Source organism: Cherax quadricarinatus, unplaced genomic scaffold (genome assembly GCF_038502225.1).
Source record: "Cherax quadricarinatus isolate ZL_2023a unplaced genomic scaffold, ASM3850222v1 Contig26, whole genome shotgun sequence".
NCBI classification, from domain to species: Eukaryota; Metazoa; Arthropoda; class Malacostraca; order Decapoda; family Parastacidae; genus Cherax; species Cherax quadricarinatus.
Genome location: NW_027195052.1, coordinates 292187 through 316244, shown reverse-complemented (window position 1 = coordinate 316244; position 24058 = coordinate 292187). Strand labels below are relative to the sequence as shown.

Here is a 24058-nt window from a genome sequence, read left to right as displayed (position 1 = left end):
GTATAAATGTACTGCATAAAATCTGATATGATTGTTTATGATCTAGAAATGCAATACTGTATAATACTGCTTTAACACCACATTAAAGAATGACCTCAAAAAATCCTTGGTTATAGGATGATACTAGTCTCCTAAACTGCAAGTGCAGACCACTGCTAACAAATTTGTGGTATTAATTTCAAAGGGATCACTTACCAGCATACCAGTTGGTGAGGCGGCCAGAATGTCGGACAGGGCCATCAAGTACATCTTGTACAGCCAATTCATCTTCAACAGTTAGCATATTAATACTAAAGGGGGAGAAAATATGCGATTAAAATTTGTGCAACATACAAGAAAGGAACATTTTTATAAAAAAAATTAACCCAAATAACTCGCACACAAGTTTCTTTCTCCTATGTGTGGGTTATCTGTGTATTGTTCCAGTCACGGCATTGTGCCTTTTTACTCTTAAAAAAAAAAATATATACTTTTATACTGACTGAAACTTGCTTATACAGTACAGATTGAAGCTAATATTATTTCCTCAATTCTCATATCACTATTTGACTGAAATTTTGAATAAAATAAATCCTTTTCTATGGGAGAAAAAAAAATCCTAGAGCCCAATTAAAAAAAAGCATAAAATACATGTATACAGGTGATGGGTAAAGTTAATTCATACATCACATACTAATGAAAATACATTTTTTTTACTAAATCAACCATTTCACACCAAGGTGGAGTAACCCAAACAAGGTAAAACGTTAACCATTGCTCAATAGTCTTATTGTCTCAGAATCATAGATATCATAACTCAAGTGACCCTTTGAACCACAAGAGATATAGAGGCAGGCAGTACAGGCATTGTACTTCCCAACACTGGACCTCAAGTCTAACTAACTAGCTTCCCTGAATTATTTTTTTTTTTTATTATTATTATCACACTGGCCGATTCCCACCAAGGCAGGGTGGCCCGAAAAAGAAAAACTTTCACCATCATTCACTCCATTCACTCCAGCACCAGCACTAATACCCACAGTGCTGGTGCTGGCCCAGGCTCCCCCAGTCATAGCACTAATACCCACAGTGCTGGTGCTGGCCCAGGCTCCCCCAGTCATAGCACTAATACCCACAGTGCTGGTGCTGGCCCAGGCTCCCCCAGCCATAGCACTAATACCCACAGTGCTGGTGCTGGCCCAGGCCCAGGCCCAGCCACCGACCCAGACCCAGCCCCAGTGCTGACCCAGACCCAGCCCCCAGCCTTACTGCCAGCCCAGACTCTCCTAGGGACACTACCAAAACCACCACAAAAACAGTAAATATACAACCATCTAAAACCATAAATATACAACCATCATTGCACAAGACCGTGGCCCACAGTACAGATGTTGGAGATGAGTCTCCTCCTTCTTCCTCTACTGGGAAAAGTAGATGGAATCCAGGACGGGGTGGCCCTGGCTTGGATACTGAGGATTATAGTGCAGTCCCAGAACCTGCAGAAATTGACAACACACCTCCCAACAATTCTCAACCAAAGGTGAATTTGTGCAAATATTATGCTTGGGGCATCTGTAAGCATGGAATAACAGGGGAAAAAAATGGGACATGCAACTTTGACCATCCCAAAAAATGTAGCGACCTCCTGTCCAAAGGAGTGTGTCGTTCTTCTTCCTGCACTTTCTTTCACCCAAAAATGTGCCACTCCTCGGTCCTCCAGAAGCAGTGTTACAACATCAAGTGCCCTGCATACCATCTAAAAGGGACCAGGAGGCACAGACCCCACAAGACAAACAATAGTAGCTACGACAACCCAACTCCAGGTGATTTTTTAGTGGCAGGAAACGAAAAAAGAAAATGGAAGGAAATAACAAAAATAGTCCACCACCTTGGAGCCTTGTTGGACTGGAGGTGCAGCCAGTGGCCACCCATGGCCCTCCAGAATTACAACTACTGATGCCAATAACAAAATCCCCCCAACAAACACAGAATACAACCTCGTTCATATTTGCTAATATACAGGGCCTTAAGCCATCCACCAACAACAAAATACCTTTTATTAGTGGACTTCTAGAGGAGTCTAATGCAATGTTTGCAGCCTTCACAGAGACTCACACAAAAGATCACTTTGACAGTGAAATATGGATAAGTGGTTACAACCTTTTTAGATGCGACAGAAAAAACAGGCAACAAGGGGGGGTTGGCCTGTATGTCAAAGAGTCCCTTATCTACACGGAGTTGCTGAACACCACAAATGAGGTAGTTGAAGATCTATCAATAAAGATCGAGAACCAAAACCTAGTCATTGTGGTTGTATACAAGCCACCAGATGCAACCTCCCAACAGTTCAAGGAACAGCTACTGAAAATTGATTACTGTTTGGAAAACCTTCCAGCTCCATCCCCAAACATCTTACTGCTTGGTGATTTCAACCTAAGGCATACAAAATGGAAGAATGTAGCAAATAATGTTATAGCTGAAACAATCCCCGGAGGTAGCGCAGATGAAAGGTCACACACACATGAGCTATTAAGTCTCTGCGAAAAACACACCTTAAGCCAGCAGATAGTGGAGCCAACAAGACTAGAAAACACACTTGACCTTATCTTCACAAATAATGAGGACCTGATAAGAGACATAAGAATATCAAAAACAACTAATTCCGATCACAACCTAATCGAAGTCCAGACGTACATGCATAGGGGTCCTGATCAGCAGAATGCATGTACCTGTGAAGGTGTCTTCACAAAATACAACTTCAACAACAAGAACATCAACTGGGACCAGGTAAACCATGTCCTAAACGAAACATGTTGGGAAGATGTCTTAAATGACATGGATCCAAACCAGTGCCTTGAAAGGATCAACTTCCTGGTAGCTGAAGCATGTTCTAGGCATATTCCCCTAAGAAAGAAGAAGAGCAGGAGTAAACTAGAGAGAAAAAGACGCTCCCTCTACAGAAGACGACGAAGAGTCACTGAGCTCCTCAGGAGTGCTAGAACATCTGATACACGAAAGGAGGCGCTGAACAGGGAAGTGGAAATTATCGTACTTAAGCTAAATGACTCTTACAGGAACCAGGAGAGGCAGGAGGAGCTTAAAGCTATTAGTGAAATTGAAAGAAATTCAAAATATTTCTTTTCATATGCCAAAAACAAGGCAAATACCACATCTAGTATCGGGCCCTTACTCAGACAGGATGGGACTTACACAGATGACAACAAGGAAATGAGTGAAATATTGAAATCCCAGTATGACTCTGTGTTTAGTGAACCACTAATCGGTCTGAGGATCGACGACCCAAATGATTTCTTCATGAATGAGCCTCAAAACTCCATAAATGTATGCCAGATTTCCGACATTACCCTAACTCCGATAGATTTCGAAAAAGCCATTGACAACATGCCTATGCACTCAGCCCCGGGCCCAGACTCGTGGAACTCTGTTTTCATTAAGAACTGCAAGAAACCCCTCTTGCGTGCCCTAAGTACACTATGGAGGAGGAGCTTGGACATGGGTGAAATTCCACAGTCACTTAAAACAACGGATATAGCCCCACTCCATAAAGGTGGCAGCAAAGCATTAGCTAAGAACTATAGACCAATAGCTCTGACATCCCACATCATAAAAATCTTTGAAAGAGTGCTAAGAAGCAGGATTGCAAATCACCTGGATTCCCAAAATCTGCACAATCCAGGGCAACATGGGTTCAGGGCAGGTCGCTCCTGCCTCTCACAACTACTGGATCACTATGACATGGCCTTGGATGCACTGGAAGAAAATCAGAATGCAGATGTAATATACACAGACTTTGCAAAAGCATTTGACAAATGCGATCATGGCGTAATAGCCCATAAAATACGTGCTAAAGGAATAACTGGGAAAGTGGGGAGATGGATCTTCAACTTCCTAACAAATCGAACACAAAGAGTAGTGGTCAACAGAGTTAAATCGGAGGCTGCCATAGTGAAGAGCTCTGTTCCACAAGGCACAGTACTCGCCCCCATCTTATTCCTTATCCTCATATCAGACATAAACAGAGATATACGCCACAGCACCGTATCATCCTTTGCGGATGATACTAGGATCTGCATGAGGCTGTCATCTGCTGAGGACGCGGTTAATCTCCAAGAAGATATAAACAAAGTTTTCCAATGGGCAACGGTAAACAATATGATGTTCAATGAGGACAAATTCCAACTACTCCGTTATGGAAAACTGGAGGAGATAATAACTAGAACAGAGTATACTACTGACTCCGGCCATACAATAGAGCGGAAAACTAATGTAAGGGACCTGGGAGTAGTAATGTCTGAGGATCTCACTTTCAAGGATCACAACAGTGCCACGATCGCACGTGCAAAGAAAATGATAGGATGGATAATGAGAACTTTCAAAACGAGAGATGCCAAGCCCATGATGATCCTTTTCAAATCACTTGTTCTCTCTAGGCTGGAATACTGCTGTACATTAACATATCCATTCAAAGCAGGTGAAATCGCAGATCTAGAGAGTGTACAGAGATCCTTTACTGCATGTATAAGTTCTGTCAAGCACCTTAACTACTGGGAACGCTTGGAAACACTTGACTTGTACTCGTTGGAACGCAGGAGGGAGAGATATATCATAATCTACACTTGGAAAATCTTGGAAGGAATGGTCCCAAATCTGCACACAGAAATCACTCCCTACGAAAGTAAAAGACTGGGCAGGCGATGCAAAATGCCCCCAATAAAAAGTAGGGGCGCCATTGGTACACTAAGGGAAAACACCATAAGTGTCCGGGGCCCAAAACTGTTTAACAGCCTCCTATCAAGCATTAGGGGAATTGCCAATAAACCCCTGGCTGCCTTCAAGAGAGAGCTGGACAGATACCTAAAGTCAGTGCCGGATCAGCCGGGCTGTGGCTCGTACGTTGGACTGCGTGCGGCCAGCAGTAACAGCCTAGTTGATCAGGCCCTGATCCATCGGGAGGCCTGGTCATGGACCGGGTGTTGATCCCCGGGGTAACCTCCAGGTTGCCAGAAGGGTGCTTTAACTACCCAACATCCCCCTCCTCAGAGTGCAGGCACTGTACTTCCCATCTCCAGGACTCAAGTCCGGCCTGCCGGTTTCCCTGAACCCCTTCATAAATGTTAGTTTGCTCACACTCCAACAGCACGTCAAGTATTAAAAACCATTTGTCTCCATTCACTCCTATCAAACACACTCACGCATGCCTGCTGGAAGTCAAAGCCCCTTGCACACAAAACCTCCTTTACCCCCCTCCCTCCAACCTTTCCTAGGCCGACCCCTACCCCGCCTTCCTTCCACTACAGACTGATACACTCTTGAAGTCACTCTGTTTCGCTCCATTCTCTCTACATGTCCGAACCACCTCAACAACCCTTCCTCAGCCCTCTGGACAACAGTTTTGGTAATCCCGCACCTCCTCCTAACTTCCAAACTACGAATTCTCTGCATTATATTCACACCACACATTGCCCTCAGACATGACATCTCCACTGCCTCCAGCCTTCTCCTCGCTGCAACATTCATCACCCATGCTTCACACCCATATAAGAGCCCTCTTTGCCTCCAAGGACAAAGTTCTTTGTCTCCACAGACTCCTAAGTGCACCACTCACCCTTTTCTCCTCATCAATTCTATGATTCACCTTATCTTTCATAGACCCATCTGCTGACACGTCCACTCCCAAATATCTGAATACATTCACCTCATCCATACTCTCTCCCTCCAATCTGATATCCAATCTTTCATCACCTAATCTTTTTGTTATCCTCATAACCTTACTCTTTCCTGTATTCACTTTTAATTTTCTTCTTTTGCACACCCTACCAAATTCATCCATCAATCTCTGCAACTTCTCTTCAGAATCTCCCAAGAGCACAGTGTCATCAGCAAAGAGCAACTGTGACAACTCCCACTTTATGTGTGATTCTTTATCTTTTAACTCCACGCCTCTTGCCAAGACCCTCGCATTTACTTCTCTTACAACCCCATCTATAAATATATTAAACAACCACGGTGACATCACACATCCTTGTCTAAGGCCTACTTTTACTGGGAAATAATTTCCCTCTTTCCTACATACTCTAACTTGACCCTCACTATCCTCGTAAAAACTCTTCACTGCTTTCAGTAACCTACCTCCTACACCATACACCTGCAACATCTACCACATTGCCCCCCTATCCACCCTGTCATATGCCTTTTCCAAATCCATAAATGCCACAAAGACCTCTTTAGCCTTATCTAAATACTGTTCACTTATATGTTTCACTGTAAACACCTGCTCCACACACCCCCTACCTTTCCTAAAGCCTCCTTGTTCATCTGCTATCCTATTCTCCGTCTTACTCTTAATTCTTTCAATAATAACTCTACCATACACTTTACCAGGTATACTCAACAGACTTATCCCCCTATAATTTTTGCACTCTCTTTTGTCCCCTTTGCCTTTATACAAAGGAACTATGCATGCTCTCTGCCAATCCCTAGGTACCTTACCCTCTTCCATACATTTATTAAATAATTGCACCAACCACTCCAAAACTATATCCCCACCTGCTTTTAACATTTCTATCTTTATCCCATCAGTCCCGGCTGCCTTACCCCCTTTCATTTTACCTACTGCCTCACAAACTTCCCCCACACTCACAACTGGCTCTTCCTCACTCCTACAAGGTGTTATTTCTCCTTGCCCTATACATGAAATCACAGCTTCCCTATCTTCATCAACATTTAACAATTTCTCAAAATATTCCCTCCATCTTCCCAATACCTCTAACTCTCCAATTAATAACTCTCCTCTCCTATTTTTAACTGACAAATCCATTTGTTCTCTAGGCTTCCTTAACTTGTTAATCTCACTCCAAAACTTTTTCTTATTTTCAACAAAATTTGTTGATAACATCTCACCCACTCTCTCATTTGCTCTCTTTTTACATTGCTTCACCACTCTCTTAACCTCTCTCTTTTTCTCCATATACTCTTCCTTCCTTGCATCACTTCTACTTTGTAAAAACTTCTCATATGCTAACTTTTTCTCCCTTACTACTCTCTTTACATCATCATTCCACCAATCGCTCCTCTTCCCTCCCACACCCACTTTCCTGTAACCACAAACTTCTGCTGAACACTCTAACACTACATTTTTAAACCTACCCCATACCTCTTCGACCCCATTGCCTATGCTCTCATTTGCCCATCTATCCTCCAATAGCTGTTTATATCTTACCCTAACTGCCTCCTCTTTTAGTTTATAAACCTTCACCTCTCTCTTCCCTGATGCTTCTATTCTCCTTGTATCCCATCTACCTTTTACTCTCAGTGTAGCTACAACTAGAAAGTGATCTGATATATCTGTGGCCCCTCTATAAACATGTACATCCTGAAGTCTACTCAACAGTCTTTTATCTACCAATACATAATCCAACAAACTACTGTCATTTCGCCCTACATCATATCTTGTATACTTATTTATCCTCTTTTTCTTAAAATATGTATTACCTATAACTAAACCCCTTTCTATACAAAGTTCAATCAAAGGGCTCCCATTATCATTTACACCTGGCACTCCAAACTTTCCTACCACACCCTGTCTAAAAGTTTCTCCTACTTTAGCATTCAGGTCCCCTACCACAATTACTCTCTCACTTGGTTCAAAGGCTCCTATACATTCACTTAACATCTCCCAAAATCTCTCTCTCTCCTCTGCATTCCTCTCTTCTCCAGGTGCAAACACGCTTATTATGACCCACTTTTCGCATCCAACCTTTACTTTAATCCACATAATTCTTGAATATACACATTCATATTCTCTTTTCTCCTTCCATAACTGATCCTTCAACATTTCTGCTACCCCTTCCTTTGCTCTAACTCTCTCAGATACTCCAGATTTAATCCCATTTATTTCTCCCCACCAAAACTCCCCTACCCCCTTCAGCTTTGTTTCACTTAGGGCCAGGACATCCAACTTCTTTTCATTCATAACATCAGCAATCATCTGTTTCTTGTCATCCGCACTACATCCACGCACATTCAAGCATTCCTTGAATACCTGCATGAAATACAACATGTCTCACAAAATCATAATGACACGATTGCAATATGTATGTGATGCAACTATTTCATTTTCTCAGGTAGCTCAGATAGTGTGGATTAATCTTTAGACACTTTCATAAGAACATAAGAGTTCCATTTATACACCTCGATCATATCCTCCCTAATTCTACGCCTTTCGAGAGAGTGCAGATTCAGGGCCCTCAGTCTATCCTCATAGGGAAGATTTCTGATACATGGGATCATCTTTGTCATCTTCCTCTGTACATTTTCCAGAGCATTTATATCCATTCTGTAATACGGTGACCAGAACTGAGCAGCATAGTCTAAATGAGGCATAACCAAGAATATATAGAGTTGAAGAACAACCTGAGGACTTCTATTTTTTATACTTCTAGATATGAAGCCAAGAATTCTGTTAGTTTTATTGCAAACACTAATGCATTGTTGTCTTGGTTTTAGATTACTGCTAACCAGAACTCCTAAATCCTTTTTGCAATCAGTAGTATTAAGATATACATTATTTAGTTTATATGTGGCATGGTTATTTAACTGTCCAACATTTAGAACTCTGCATTTGTCAATATTAAACTACATCTGCCACTTCTCCGACCATTGCATCAGTTTATTCAAATCATCCTGGAGTGCTCTAGTGTCCTAATTAGAATGAATTGGACGGCCTATTTTGGTGTCATCAGCAAATTTGCTTATGTCGCTTTTATTCCCTCATCTATGTCGTTTATATAAATTGTGAACAACAACGGGCCCAACACTGACCCCTGAGGAACACCGCTTGTGACGTGCCCCCATTCTGATTTCTCCCCATTTATGCAAACTCTCTGCTGTCTACTTGTCAACCATGCTTCTACCCAGGAAAAAATTTTTCCTCCTATTCCGTGTGCCTTAAGTTTCCTTAACAGCCTCTGGTGTGGAACTATCGAAAGCCTTACTGAAGTCCATATACACAATATCATATTCATTACCATGATCTACCTCCTCAAACACCTTAGTGAAAAAAGTTAGTAAATTCGTAAGACAGGAACGCCCCTTTGTAAAACCGTGTTGAGATTCATTAATCAATCTGTGCCTGCCAAGATGGTTACGAATTGCTTTGGCAATTATTGATTCCATAAATTTTCCCACTATGGAGGTAAGGCTTATTGGTCTATAGTTCGAAGCCAAGGACCTGTCACCTGCCTTGTAAATAGGTATTACATTTGCCATTTTCCACTTATCAGGCACTATGCCAATTTGTAGTGATATGTTAAAAAGATTAGCCAAAGGTATGCTAAGTTCCTCTTTACATTCCTTTAACACCCTTGCAAACAGTTCATCAGGGCCTGGGGATTTGTTAGGTTTTAGTTTCTCTATTTGTCTGATGACCATGTCACTAGTTACCACAATCGTACATAGTTTACTATCATCCTGTTCTACATAATCTATTATTTCAGGAATATCGCTAGTATTTTCCTGGGTGAAAACTGAGAGGAAGTAGGTATTTAGAATTTCACACATATCCTTATCACTGTCAGTGATCTGACCAGAGTTACTCTTAAGTGGGCCAATCTTGTCCCTAATCTTACTTCTGTATACATACCTGAAAGAACCCTTTTGGGTTAGTCTTTGAATCCTTTGTAACCTTAGCCTCATAATCCCTTTTTGCTTTTCTTATTCCTTTCTTCATTTCTCTCTTTAATTGAATATATTGATTTCTTAACTCCCCATCCCCTCTTTTGATACACTTATATATGCCTCTCTTTTGACCAGTGAGATGTTTTAATCTATTGTTCATCCATTTGGGATCATTTTTGTTAGATCTAATTTCCCTACTCAGAACAAAAGTTGTCTGGGCAGCTAGAACTATGCTCTGAAAAATGTCATATTGGCAACCAGGATCACCTACCTGACCCATAGTCAGGACATCCCAATTTAGCCCACCCAGGTAATTTTTCAGTTCCATGAAGTCGGCCAAGCGAAAATCTGGGACAGAGATTTGATTGCAGTTATCTGGGTAATTCCATGATATATTGAAACTAAGTGATTTGTGATCACTTTCCCCAAGCTCATCATTAACCTCAAGATTATTAATTAGTGAATCTTTGTTGGCAAGAAGCAAGTCAAGCAGATCGTTTCCTCTAGTTGGTTCTGTCACAACCAGTTCTAAAAAGCAATCCTGAACCGTATCAAGAAAGTCACTAGACTCAAGATTTCCTGTCATATTGTTCCAATCAATTTGTCTAAAGTTAAAATCTCCCATTATCACAACATTTTCATATCTAGATGCCTTATGAATTTCGTCCCATAACAGCTTACTGCCCTCCCTATCAAGATTTGGGGGCCTATAAATCACACCCAAAATTAATTTGTCACGTCCCTCGAGAAACTGTAGCCCAACAGATTCTGTGTTCGATGTTTCTAATCTTATATCATGTCTAAGACAACAATTTAAATTTTCTCTGACATACATCGCCACACCACCACCCTTCCTGTTGACCCTATCAGTGTGGAATAGTTTATAACCCTGTATGTTGCATTCAGAAGGCATTTCTCTATCTTTCAGGTTGAACCAGGTCTCTGTTATACCAATAATATCTATATTACCTACACTTGCAAGTGATCTTAGCTCATCTATCTAATTTCTTAGACTCCTACTATTTGTATAGTAGACCTTAAGGGAGCTAGTCACTCGTTGCCCTCTACTATCTCTCTTTGTTTGTTGATCAATTGATTTGCCATTACTAGCAACTTTATTTTGAATATTGTCTTTTAAACATATCCCTGAGGTATCCAGGTAATAACTGCTGTTTTAACCCTAATGCTGCAGCCTGATTGTTTCCCACAAACACCCATACCTCTATAATCTATCAGTTTAAATTCCTAGACAAGTCATCAATTACCCTCTCAATTGAATTGGCTAATGCAACCACTCCATCCCCAGAGAGATGAACCCCATCCCTTGCATACATATCATGTTTGCCAAAGAATAGGTCCCAGTTATCAATGAATGGGATTGCAAGTTCCTTGCAGTACCTGTCTAGCCAGCAATTTATACCAATTGCCCTAGACATCCATTCATTGCCCACTCCCTTTCTAGGCAAGATGCTACATATGACTGGGATCCCCCCCTCAGACCTAACTACTTCTATGGCTAACCTGTACTTATCCAGCAGCTCCTCTCTCCTGTCCTTCCCAATGTCATTACCCCCAACACTAAGACAGATAATGGGCTTGTTCCCATTACCTGCCATAATATTATCCAACCTGCTGACTATGTTACCAACACCAGCTCCAGGAAGACACTCTCTGTCTGACCTTTCTGTCTCTGTTACAAAATGCACGGTCCATATATCTTACCTGAGAAAAGTCTACTATTAAAATATTCTTACCTTGATTAGCAGGGGAATCAGTGGTACCTTCAACCTCATTAACCACTGAAGTACACTCGTCTTGGAGAACAGAGAATCGATTTCCTACCTTCACATCTTCTCCATTAACTCTCCTCATCTTCCTTCTTCCTGAACTGTGAACCACTTGCTACTTAAAGCGGCTGCCACTATCACTGCTGGTGACCATTCCTTCCTTACCAGCTAAATCCTTCTCACACTCGCTCCCAAATTCATCTATGCGAAGCTTCAGCCTCCTATTTTCCTCCTTAACATGATGTTGAGTTTGCTACAATTCAGCCCCTTGACACCATGCTACTCAGTCCTTTGATCTCTTACAACTCAGTTACTTGATGACCCCAACAACTCAGTTCCATGACCCCCTACAATTCAGTATCTCAACTCTACATCTCAGTCCCTCGACTCCCTACAACTTAACTACCAGCACAATACATTGCTTGTCATTTACTCATCCTCCTCACTTAAAAATAAATGTTTATTAAATTTTTTATTGCATTAAGACAAAAATGTAAAATGTCTTTCTGTATTTAATTAAAAATGTTCAATGACAATTTTTTTCAAACTCACCTACAATTCTCTTCTAGTTTTTGTACATTAAACGAGTCTTCCTTATTATCTTCTTCTGAGTTCATTGGAGGGAAAAAATTTCGGATAGCAGTATAAGGGTGTATCTGTGGAAATATGAAATGTCAATATGTAGCATTAAATCAACACCTGTTTATCAAAAGTGATAAACCCATGTGGGGTCACACAATGCTTCTGAGGTGTGTGTGTGTGTGTAAACCTGGTGGGGACTAGTGGAGTTTGGGTTTAGAAAAATTGCAAAATTAAAAACCTTGTTGGTATATACCTTTGATATACCTTTGAAGAGTTTCAAGAGTTTAACTACTCTTGGAGCCCGGCCATGGGCCAGGCTCGTCTGGTGCTTGCCTGGTCAACCAGGCTGTTGCTGCTGGAGGCCCGCTGCCCCACATATCCATCACAGCCTGGTTGATCTGGCACCTGGTGAAGATACTTGTCCAGTTTCCTCTTGAAGGCTTCTACACTTGTTCCAGCCATGTTTCTGATATCTTCTGATAAGATGTTGAATAGTCTGGGACCCCGGATGTTGATACAGTGTCATTTTCTGTTAGCAAATCAAAGACTCAGCTTGCATTAAAAATGGGGCTTTTGGCAAGAAGGGCATTGAGAGTGTGTGTGCACCTGGGCATTGTAGGGTATTAAGAGTGCATTGTGAATGTTCTTAATATATAAGACAGCTTATTAATAATATTTATTTATTTATCTATTTATTAATTTGCACATGATACACAGAAGTACAAGGAAATACAGTGGTTAAGTGTAACATGCCAAAGCCCCTTGTATGCAGAGCATTATGGGCAGGCTTAAAATTAACTTAAGATTAACTAAGCAATGATATATTCAGTGGTAAACATTGTTGTAAACAGTTAACAATTAAGCACAAATGAGCATTTCAAAGACAGGTCATATGGTCATTTACTGTGTTGCTGTGCATTCAGTAGAATGGAGTATTCTGTTAGGTAATGTAATTAAAAATAACAAAGTTAGATTGGATCACAGGTTAAACATTTATGAGATACAATTATTCAGTATTTATTTGGTTGTGGGTGAGTAAGTGATTTTTAAGAAGAGACCTGAATTTATAAACAGTGTTACTTTTATATTCACAGGTAGTAAATTCCAGATTTTTGGGCCTTTTATGTGCATTGAGTTTTTGCATAGTGTGAGATGGACACAAGGAATATCAAAGAGTGACCTATGCCTTGTATTATGGTCATGTGTTTTGTTGAGGTTGGTAAGGAGACATTTGAGGGGAGGGTTTATATCCGAGTTAAGTGTTCTATGTGTGTAGTAGGTACAATAATAAGTATGGATGTTTTGTATGGAGAGTAGGTTTAGAGTTTTGAATATTGGTGGAGTGTGCTGCCTGTAGTGGGAATTTGTTATCATTCTGACTGCAGCCTTTTGTTGGGTAATTAATGGTCTGAGATGGTTTATTGTTGTTGAGTCCCATGCACAAATTCCATAGGTGAGATAGGGGTAAATAAGTGAGTGATATAGGGCCAGGAGGGCTGACTGTGGAACACAGTACCGTATCTTCGATAGTATGCCTACGGTCTTGGAAATTTGTTGTATATGTGTTTGAAATTTAAGTCTATTATCAAGGTGGATTCCTAAGAATTTTCCCTCTGTGAGCTTTGTCATAGGTGATCCGTTTATCATTATGTTAAGAGGGACATCTGTAGCTCTGTTACCAAACTGAATGAAGTAGGTTTTGTCAATATCTTTATTTCTACAAGTACATGTACAATGTATACAGGCCTAGCTGACATCAATGACATACGTACTTCTTATACAGAAAGCTGCTTATTATGCAGAGCATTTCGGGCAAGTTAGGTCAATTTTGTTCCTGGATGCGACCCACACCAGTCGACCAACACCCAGGTATGTACCCATTTATACTGATGAGTGAACATGGACAGCAGGTGTCTTATGGAAACATATCCTAGTGTTTTCCAACAGTACCGGGGATTCAAACTCCAGACCTCGGTGTGTGAGCTGAGTATGCTAGTGATTGAGCTATGATTGAGCTATGATGAATGGACAATGTGACATCATAGTCCTTTCAGAAAGGCATTTGTTATCTCTCCCTGAGGTATATCTTTGATACACTTTTGATGGGTCTCAAGAGTTAGTCCCACAGCCCAGTCCTGGGCCAGGCTTGTCTGGTTCAACCAGGCTGCTGTTGCTGGCAGCTATAAGACCCACATAACTGTCACATCCTGGTTGATACAGTATCTGCACATAAAACAATATGTCCAATTCAAACTAGTGCAAGGATAGTTTTCCATATACGTACAATATTTTTCTTTTTCTTATTTAACCCTTAAACGGTCCAAACAGATCGACGTTCAAATTCGTAGTGCTACAAAAGTAGATCTACTTTTTTTTTACATATTTTCAAATATATATAACAAAAAAAATGTAGATAAAAGTTTTTTTACACGTTTTCACATGTAAAACAAAAAAAAAAGATTTACATTTTTTTACATACTTTCAGATGTTGAAAAAACGTATATATACGTTTGGACCATTTAAGGGTTAACAAAACTGGGTCATAATAAATGGAGTTGACAATAAATAAATAACTAACATCTGTGATTAATTTGTATGTAACAGGATTGTGAAGGTAGCGGAAGCAAACAAAATGACTAAGGCAATGTGAGTATCACTTATGTATGTACAGTATTAGGTATTGTAGGTTTGAGTGTGGGCTGGTTGGGTGGTCGTGGGTCGTTCTGCCATCTGACACATACATGACCTGATAATACTGTATCATGGGAGAATGCTATTACAAATCTGTTAGTGATACAAAAATTTATAAATGGTCCTGACTGGCCCACCTATACAACCTTCAAAGCTTGATATAAGAAGAATGTTACGAACAGTACTCATGAAATGTTATGCAAAAGAAATGTTCTCACCTTTTCTTCGTGAGGATGGTAGAAAACATTATCCAATAATACATGGTATTCATTGAAGTATTCTCTCAACTTTATTGGCTCTTCTGTAACCCAACCACAATCCTTCAAGTTATGAATATTCTCCATGGTGATAATACGACTATTCACCTCTTGTTTTCTTTATGGAAATATTCTGTAACAGGAAAATATGCATATTAATAGCACATGTCTTCTGTGTGTTGGTCTAGGTGTACAGTTATTTTTCCATAGTTTATCTTCTTTTACCTGTCTTTTTCACCAGGATATTTCAATAATAAAAATAAATTCATTTTTAAATAGTGAGCATGAATGGAAAAGATAAGAGAAGATAAGATTTTGTTTGCATTTTTAACCCCGGAAGGTTAGCCACTGAGGATAACCCGAGAAAGTCAGCGTGTCATCGAGGACTGTCTGTCATGCTTCCACTGGAGTCCTTTAATCTCATCACCAGGATGCAACCTACACCAGTTAACAAACACCCAGGTACCTACTTATTTGCTAAGTGAACAGGACAGCAGGTTTAAGGAAACATGCCCAATGTTTCCACCCTTGCCGGGATCGAACCACGGATGCTCAGTGTGCGAGGCAAAAGCATTCCCTACCAGGCCACAGGACACCGCATCATATAGCTCTGAAGAATATTTCAAGAAAGCCATGTGGCTTAATTCCACTGGGTGGGGGAGCACTAAACCCTTATGGGCATATAGCTCCAGGGGGGTACTGGTAAGTATTCAAGCTTGATTCAAGGAACTGGAGCACAGATCCAATTCTTTAGATCAAGAGCCCCTCACCAGCATCAAGAACCTCCCTTGAGGGGTACATATATTATAAAATATAAGTTAATGCCCGAGTTCCACCAAGTAGTTGGTAACCTCAGTAAGTAAGTAAGTTTATTCAGGTATACACAAATACAGTTACATAGAATTATCATACATAGCACCATGTGTAGAGAACCTAGGATAACCCAAAAAAGTCAGAGTGACTTACTTCCACTGGGGTCCTCAGTGAGGCTAATATCTCCTGGGTGTCCTTAAATTAAGTAAGTAAATAAGTAAAGTTTATTTAGGCACAGGTACACATAAATACAATTATCATACATAACATGTGTAAATTATTGACCAGGATAATCCAAAAAAGTTAGACAAAGTAACTTGTATTTCCATTTGAGACCAATTGTGAGACGAAGGATTATATGGACCCCAGGGACACATTTTATATCTCAAGAAGTGCTTTTATGAGGACCTGATTATAGAATAACGATAAAGACGGGGGAAAATGACCTAAATTACTCCAGCTGGTCAGGTTATAAAAAAAATAAAAGAATAAAAACGATCAGTTACATTAAGAATAATATAACAAGTAATACCCTTTACTTGGACTCGAGGAAGGGGATGGGTAGCTCCAATTCCTTGGATCAGGAGCCTTCTACAGCAGCATCAACCCACCCGAATTGATGGATTACCTGTTTAATTACTTGTAAACTTAAATAACTTGCGAGGTGTTGGTCTTGTTGTTGGGTTAGTAAAGACCACTGACAGGTTACGGAGTATCGAGCTCGGCTTCCCACTCTGCTAGATATATTACTCATTATTATTATTATAATCAAGGGGGATGCGCTAAACCCGGAGGATTATACAGCGCCTGGGGGGGGGGTTGTGGAAGGCATTCAGGCTTAATTCGGGGAACTGGATTATTATTATTATAATCAGGGGGGAAGCGCTAAACCCAGAGGATTATACAGCGCCTGGGGGGGGGGATGTGGAAGGCATTCAGGCTTAATTCGGGGAACTGGAGCACAAATCCAATTCCCTAAATCAAGAGCCCCTCACCAACATCAAGGAACCTTCCTTGAGGGGTCGGGGAACTGGAGCACAGATCCAATTCCCTAAATCAAGAGCCCCTCACCAACATCAAGGAACCTTCCTTGAGGGGATATATTACTCAAAGTTGAACCATGAGAAAAATTGGAACACGAGTCTCTTTGTAAACTGAAACAAAAACCAGAAGTTCCCATTTATATCAGGAAGACCACCTTGCCAAGCACCAGCAGTGATCATTATTATTATAATCGAGGGAGCACTAAACCCGTAGGGTTATGCAGCGCCTGTGGGGGGGGATGTGGAAGGTATTCAGGATTAATTCGGGGAACTGGAGCACAGATCTACATCCCTAGACCAAGAGCCCTTCACCAGCATTAAATTTTATTATTATTATAATCAAGGGGGAAGCGCTAAACCCGGAAGATTATACAGCGCCTGGGGGGGGGGATGTGGAAGGCATTCAGGCTTAATTCGGGGAACTGGAGCACAGATCCAATTCCCTAAATCAAGAGCCCCTCACCAACATCAAGGAACCTTCCTTGAGGGGTCCATCATTAAAGAACCTTCCTTGGGGGCAGAGAGTGTTCAGTAACCGGCCTCCCATTACAACCGTTAAGAATTATCCGCAGAGCGAAAATATGAAGTTTGTTAAAATTTAGCCATGACAGATGCCTCTCCTGTATTATTATTATAATCATAACTAAGCGTTAAGCCCATCCTTCCTGCAACATGTACCTCCTGTGAAAATAAATGGTATAAAATACCGACACTATGGAAACATAAACACATGCAGTTTAATGTGATCCTTTATTGACAACGTTTCGCCCACATAGTGGGCTTTTTCAAGTCACAAACAGATCTGTTTGTGACTTGAAAAAGCCCACTGTGTGGGCGAAACGTAGTCCATAAAGGATTACATTATACTGCATATGTGTTTATATTTCCATTGTGTCGGTATTTTATACCATTTATTTCCAGGAAAAATTTGTCACTGATGTTCAGGCAAGAACAAGACGTCCACATTCAAAGACTGAACCAGAAGTTTTGGAGTTGTAACACTACTACTGTACCACCACCAGAGGTGTAAGATAAGAACATAAGAAAGAAGGAACACTGCAGCAGCCCTACTGACCCATGCGAGGCAGGTCCAAGTCTCCTACCGGCTTAAGCCAATGCCCCAACCTAGTCAGGTCAGGTCAATAAGTTTATTTAGGTACAAGTACACAAGTACAATTATCATAAATAAAAAAAAGGCACAATACCGTGACTGGAACGATACACAATGGTCCAAGTCGGACCGAAACGTCGTCGTATGCTTCTCTCTTTTATGTGCGGGTTATTTGTGTACAATTATCATACTTAGTTTAACGTGTAAATTATCCACGATAACCCCCCAAAAAGTCAGTGACTTATTTCCATTTGGGTTCTTAGTGAGGGGCTGTCAACACTGTATGAATGGAAAATAGGAATACAGGGGATGTAAATTACATGCAAAAAATATCTGACCAAGATTTAGAAAGAATATAGGAAAGCATTGGCTTGGTAATGAGAGAAATTATCATAAAAAAGAAGTGTGAAAATTTGTGTGGACTGCCTCCAAGTGAGTCACCTACCCTGGCAAACTCTGTTGACACAGAGCTCTGAGGTGGGTCCCCTCAAGGAAGGTTCCTTGATGTTGGTGAGGGGCTCTTGATTTAGGGAATTGGATCTGTGCTCCAGTTCCCCAAATTAAGCCTGAATGCCTTCCACATCCTCCCCAGGCGCTGTATAATCCTCCGGGTTTAGCGCTTCCCCCTTGATTGTAATAATAATAATCTGAGGTGGGTACCTCAGCCTCACAAGTGGCTTATAGGACAGATTTTCACAAATGATTGATGTTGCAAGAAAACTCGCCTGCATGCACGTATAAAGGACTAACTTACTTGGCGTTGCAGCATATATCCTAATCTTCAACTTCCCTAAGCTTAGCCTTAGTCCCTTTGGACTTCCCCTCAGAAACCACGTGCAACCGGGAGCCTTAATCCCTGCAATATTCAATCGTTATTAGTGTCCTGCCTGCACCTCAGACACGGACACTAGCTTCCAGACTGCCTTGAGACACTGGTACTTACTGGGCATGCACTGCCTGTTGCACACCGGGCCCACAGATCAAACTCACTCACAATTCTCCCCAGACACTGGCCAGAAATCTACGAGATAAAGTGGAGGTCTTGTCTTACTGTATGGGCCTGACGGAGGTCATCTACGGTACATCGAGGTGCCTCTACCAGATTTCCCTAGGTCTCAAATGTGAAGACACGTGGGGGGCACCGCCTGCTGATCGCGGCACGTCTTGTCCAGTTGGTGTCTGTCTTAAGAAGAACGAGCTGGTCTCTCTTCCAGACCCTCGTCTCTTCGTTCAAACTAGGGCTGCCAGTTCTCCCTAGCTAACTTATCCTAGTGTTTGCCTACATTATCGGCCTATTACTACCTATGTTAAGGTCTTAGGTCTACATTATTATTATCTACAGTTGCCTTAGTAAACCTAATATTAATATACTAACAGTAAAACTACCTACTCCTTCCCTGAAGGGTAAATCTATAAATTAAATGAGCTTACCAACAATCCACGCCAACTAGAGAGAATGCTTTGTTTTGGGTGGGGTATAAGGGCCACCCAGCTCAGCCGTTCCATTACGGCCATGCCGGATGTCTTGTGGAACATTAGGGACCAAATAAATTTCCACAAGAAGCGCTAAACCTACAAGGGTCATACAGCACAGAGAGAGAGAGAGAGAGAATGAATGAATTTTGAATAAGTGGAACAGACTCCTGAGTAGCGTCACTGAAGCAAAAACCTCGTGTAGCTTTAAAAATAATTTAGAGGGTGTGACTTAGACTTGCCTATCATGGGGTGTTAGGCCTGCACTAGTGCACCTTTCTTTTGTATCACCACCAGAGGTGAGGAGCCGTGACAAAACTACCCCAATGGAAATAAGAACATAGAACATAAGAACGAAGGAACACTGCAGCAGGCCTACTGGCCCATGCGAGGCAGGTCCAAGTCTCCTACCGGCTTAAGCCAATGCACCCAACCTAGTCAGGTCAGGTCACATTGACTTAAGGGAGGAACATGGCAACCGACCTGGTAGCACAAGCTATCAGGTCCAACTCACACCCACCCACATCCACTCATGTATTTATCCAACCTATTTTTAAAGCTACACAACGTTCTGGCCTCTATAACTGTACTTGGGAGTTTGTTCCACTCATTCACAACTCTATTACCAAACCAGTACTTTCCTATATCCTTCCTGAATCTGAATTTTTCCAACTTAAAACCATTGCTGCGAGTCCTGTCTAGGCTATTTTCAGCACACTATTTACATCCCCTTTATTTATTCCTGTCTTCCATTTATACACCTCAATCATATCCCCCCTAATTCTACGTCTTTCTAGAGAGTGCAGATTCAGGGCCTCAGTCTATCCTCATAGGGAAGGTTTCTGATACATGGGATCGACTTTGTCATCCTCCTTTGTACATTTTCCAGAGCATTTATATCCATTCTGTAATACGGTGACCAAAACTGTGCAGCATAATCTAAATGAGGCCTAACCAAGGATGTATAGAGTTGAAGAACAACCTGAGGACTCCTATTATTTATGCTTCTTGATATGAAGCCAAGGATTCTATTAGCTTTATTGCGAACACTAATGCACTGTTGTCTTGGTTTCAGATTACTGCTAAGCAGAACTCGTAAATCTTTTTCGCAATCCGTAATATTAAGATCTACATTATTTAGTTTATATGTGGCATGGTTATTGTCCTGTCCAACATTTAGAACTTTGCATTTGTCTATATTAAACTGCATCTGCCACTTCTCTGATCACTGCATCAGTCTATTCAAATCTTCCTGGAGTGCTCTAATGTCCTCGTCAGAATGAATTTGATGGCCTATTTTGGTGTCATAGGCAAACTTGCTGATATAGCTCTTTATGCCCTCATCTATGTCGTTTATGTAGATTGTGAACAGCAGGGGACCCAACACTGACCCCTGTGGAACACCGCTCGTGACGCTTCCCCACTCTGATTTCTCCCCATTTATGCAAACTCTCTGCTGCCTATTTGTCAACCATGCCTCTATTCAGGAAAAAACTTCTCCTATTCCATGTGCCTTAATTTTCCTCAGTCTCTGATGTGGGACCCTGTCAAAAGCCTTACTGAAGTCCATATACACAATATCATATTCATTACCATGATCTACCTTCTCAAATACCTTAGTGAAAAAAGTTAATAAGTTCGTAAGGCAGGAACGCCCCTTTGTAAAACCATGCTGAGATTCGTTGATTAATTTATGCTTTTCAAGGTGGCTACGAACTGCCTCGGCAATTATTGATTCCATAAATTTTCCCACTATGGAGGTTAGGCTTATTGGTCTATAGTTCGAAGCTAAGGACCTGTCACCTGCTTTGAAAATAGGTATCACATTTTCCATTTTCCACTTATCTGGCACCATGCCAGTTTGTAGTGAAATGTTGAAAAGATTAGCCAAAGGTTTGCTAAGCTCCTCTTTACATTCCTTTAGAACCCTTGCATACAGTTCATCAGGGCCTGGGGATTTGTTAGGTTTTAATTCATCCATTTGCCTAAGGACCATGTCACTTGTGACCCTAATCGTGACCATTTTTGGGTTATCCTAGGTTCTCTACACATGCTGCTATGTATGATAATCTAGCTCAAAACATAGACTCCACAAAAGTCATTATTAGACCTTAGTGCAATTACAAGTGAGAGTCTTGTTCTATTTTTAATTTGTATTTTTATATTACTAGTTTATACCTAGTTGTACTTTAGTTCATTCCAGCACAACACACAGACAACATCAACTTCATTATGTGTAGTAGTGACTATACCCTACATGACCAAAATACTCTAGCTATATACTTGTCCAAACTTCCAACCACTACAGATATCAGTAGTAGAACTCAACACACAACTCAGGATATAAATAACCATAATTTTAAACCTAGAAGATGATTGATCACGTTGACCCTGATCTAAACCTCCATAATCTGACACCCAATCAAAACCTATTGGAAAGTAACTGCCTTTATTACACAGCATCACAAGCCACCACTATCCTAAACAATGCTAAAAGTCTATCAGTACTTAACTACAACATCAGGTCCTTAAGCAAACACTATGATGACCTCCTAGCACTCCTTGAATCACTAAAGACACCCTTCTCCTGCATTATTCTTACTGAGACCTGGCTTAAGCAGGACACAATAGATATCTACCCTCTACCAGGATACACAGCAATTCACAACTGCAGAACAAACCAAGTTGGGGGTGGTATTGCAATCTATTACTCTAACCAATTATCTTGTCTTAGCACCACTTGCTTTAGTGATGAATATGGGGAATACATTTTTGCTAATTTTACTGTAAAAAACCTTAAGACGCCTATAACAATCGGTGCCATTTACCGGATACCTCACACAAACATCCCAAATTTCAGTGAGAAATTAAAGTCACTAATAACAAACAGACAAATGAATAAGCACCACCTTCTCTTAGCTGGAGACTTCAACATCAACCTTGGCTTATGTTGTGATAGAAACACAGGCCTTATCTCTAGGCTTTATTGAACATAGAATCTTCATAGTACTTCTGCAACAACAAAATATAATGACTAGTACATCTAATAATAGCTTCTACAGGGATGGTGATGTCTTGCATATGTCAAGAGAAAAGTTATAACTACAGGCCACATATTTAAACTCACCATGTAATCTGCATCGCTGATAAATGGATTAAGTAGGAGAGAATCACACACCATGTGTTGGTGCCCATGACACACACCAAACTGTTGTTGTTGTTAAGGGCCCCTAGAGGTGGTGCAGTATTATCCTGCTGCTGCTCCCCACAGGACCAGTATCACTACAATCTCCCCCTTCTAAAATATCAGAGACAGTAATCTCCCAAACTGTTAGGTGGGCGACGTACACGTCCCGACCTTCGTAGCCCTTGAGCCTCTTCACCAGGTTCGATATTTTCCAGCGGGGTTTGATTAACTGCTGGAGCAGAATCCTCTATTTCCATAGGGGTAGTCTCAAGGGGCTTTCCAGGAGAAAACGAAGCATCTTTCACATCTATTGGTGTATCTTGAGATTCCACACTAATAGGGATTTCAACTGGGGCTAAATGTCTTGTAGATACTGTAGTCTCTTCACCATTTTGGTAGCGAATGTGGGCGTAATGTGGATTAGCTTGCAGGAGCTCTACCTCTTCCACTAAAGGATCCGTCTTGTTCATCCTACGGTGACTCTTCAGGAGAACGGGTCCAGGATGACATAACCAAGTGGGCACGGAGGCTCCCGTAGAGGAACGACGTGAATAGTTGAGGAGTCTTTCATGAGGGGTTGCATTAGTAGCTGTGCACAGCAGTGATCTAATAGAGTGAAGAGCATCAGGTAGGACAGTTTGCCAGTGTTGAACAGGTAGATTGCGCGACTTTAATGTCATTGTAACTGCCTTCCATATAGTACCATTGAACCGCTCCACTTGACCATTGCCTTGAGGGTTGTAGCTTGTTGTTCTGCTGCAGGCAATACCTTTGCTAGCCAAAAACTCCTGAAGTTCGTTACTCATGAACGAGGATCCCCTGTCTGAATGGATATAAGCTGGCATACCAAAAATAGAGAACAACTGTGAAAGACAACTAATAACAGTTGAAGCAGCCATATTTGCACAGGGGAATACAAAGGGAAACCTTGAATATTCATCTACTATGTTAAGGAAATACCTATTCTGATTTGTGCTTGGTAGAGGTCCTTTGAAATCTATATTCAATCTTTCGAAAGGCTGGGTGGATTTTATGAGATGAGTCTTCTCTGGCTGATGAAAGTTTGGCTTGCACTCTGCACATACTCTGCATGCTCTGATCACTTGTCGCACATCTTCCACTGAGTAGGGCATGTTCTTTGATTTGACAAAATGGTACAGGCGTGTAACTCCTGGGTGACACAAAGCCTTGTGGAGAGCTGAGAGTGATTGCAAATCATGACATGCTGCTCCACAGTGGGACCTAGAGAATGCATCAGGTGAGATGTTCTCTTGACCCGGTCGGTACAGAATATCAAAGTCATAACACGATAGTTCCATCCTCCAGCGTAATATCTTGTCATTCTTTATCTTACTTTTGTGCCTCTTGTCGAACATATACATCACGGACCGTTGGTCAGTCCTTATGGTGAAATGTCTACCAGTTAAATAATGCCTCCA

The 24058-nt window shown here is 41.2% G+C and overlaps 1 protein-coding gene across 5 annotated transcripts in view; it reads right to left on the bottom strand.

Annotated features, from left to right (window-relative positions):
- Positions 1-19423, bottom strand: part of Pbp49 (proximal sequence element A Pbp49) — a 39255-nt gene extending 19832 nt beyond the window's left edge. The window contains exons 1-4 of one of the 5 annotated variants that reach the window (XM_053782274.2): positions 19391-19423; positions 14954-15125; positions 12015-12118; positions 196-290 (exon numbers count right to left, since the gene is read on the bottom strand). In XM_053782274.2, the coding sequence (XP_053638249.1) occupies positions 196-290; positions 12015-12118; positions 14954-15079 (325 nt within the window). In that variant the 5' untranslated portion in view covers positions 15080-15125; positions 19391-19423. Of the gene's footprint in view, positions 1-195; positions 291-12014; positions 12119-14953; positions 15126-16337; positions 16566-19010; positions 19148-19390 lie in introns of those variants that run through there. The other 4 variants (XM_053782272.2, XM_053782273.2, XM_053782271.2 and 1 more) reach the window with 4 other exon arrangements.
- Between the last annotated feature and the right edge of the window lie 4635 nt (positions 19424-24058).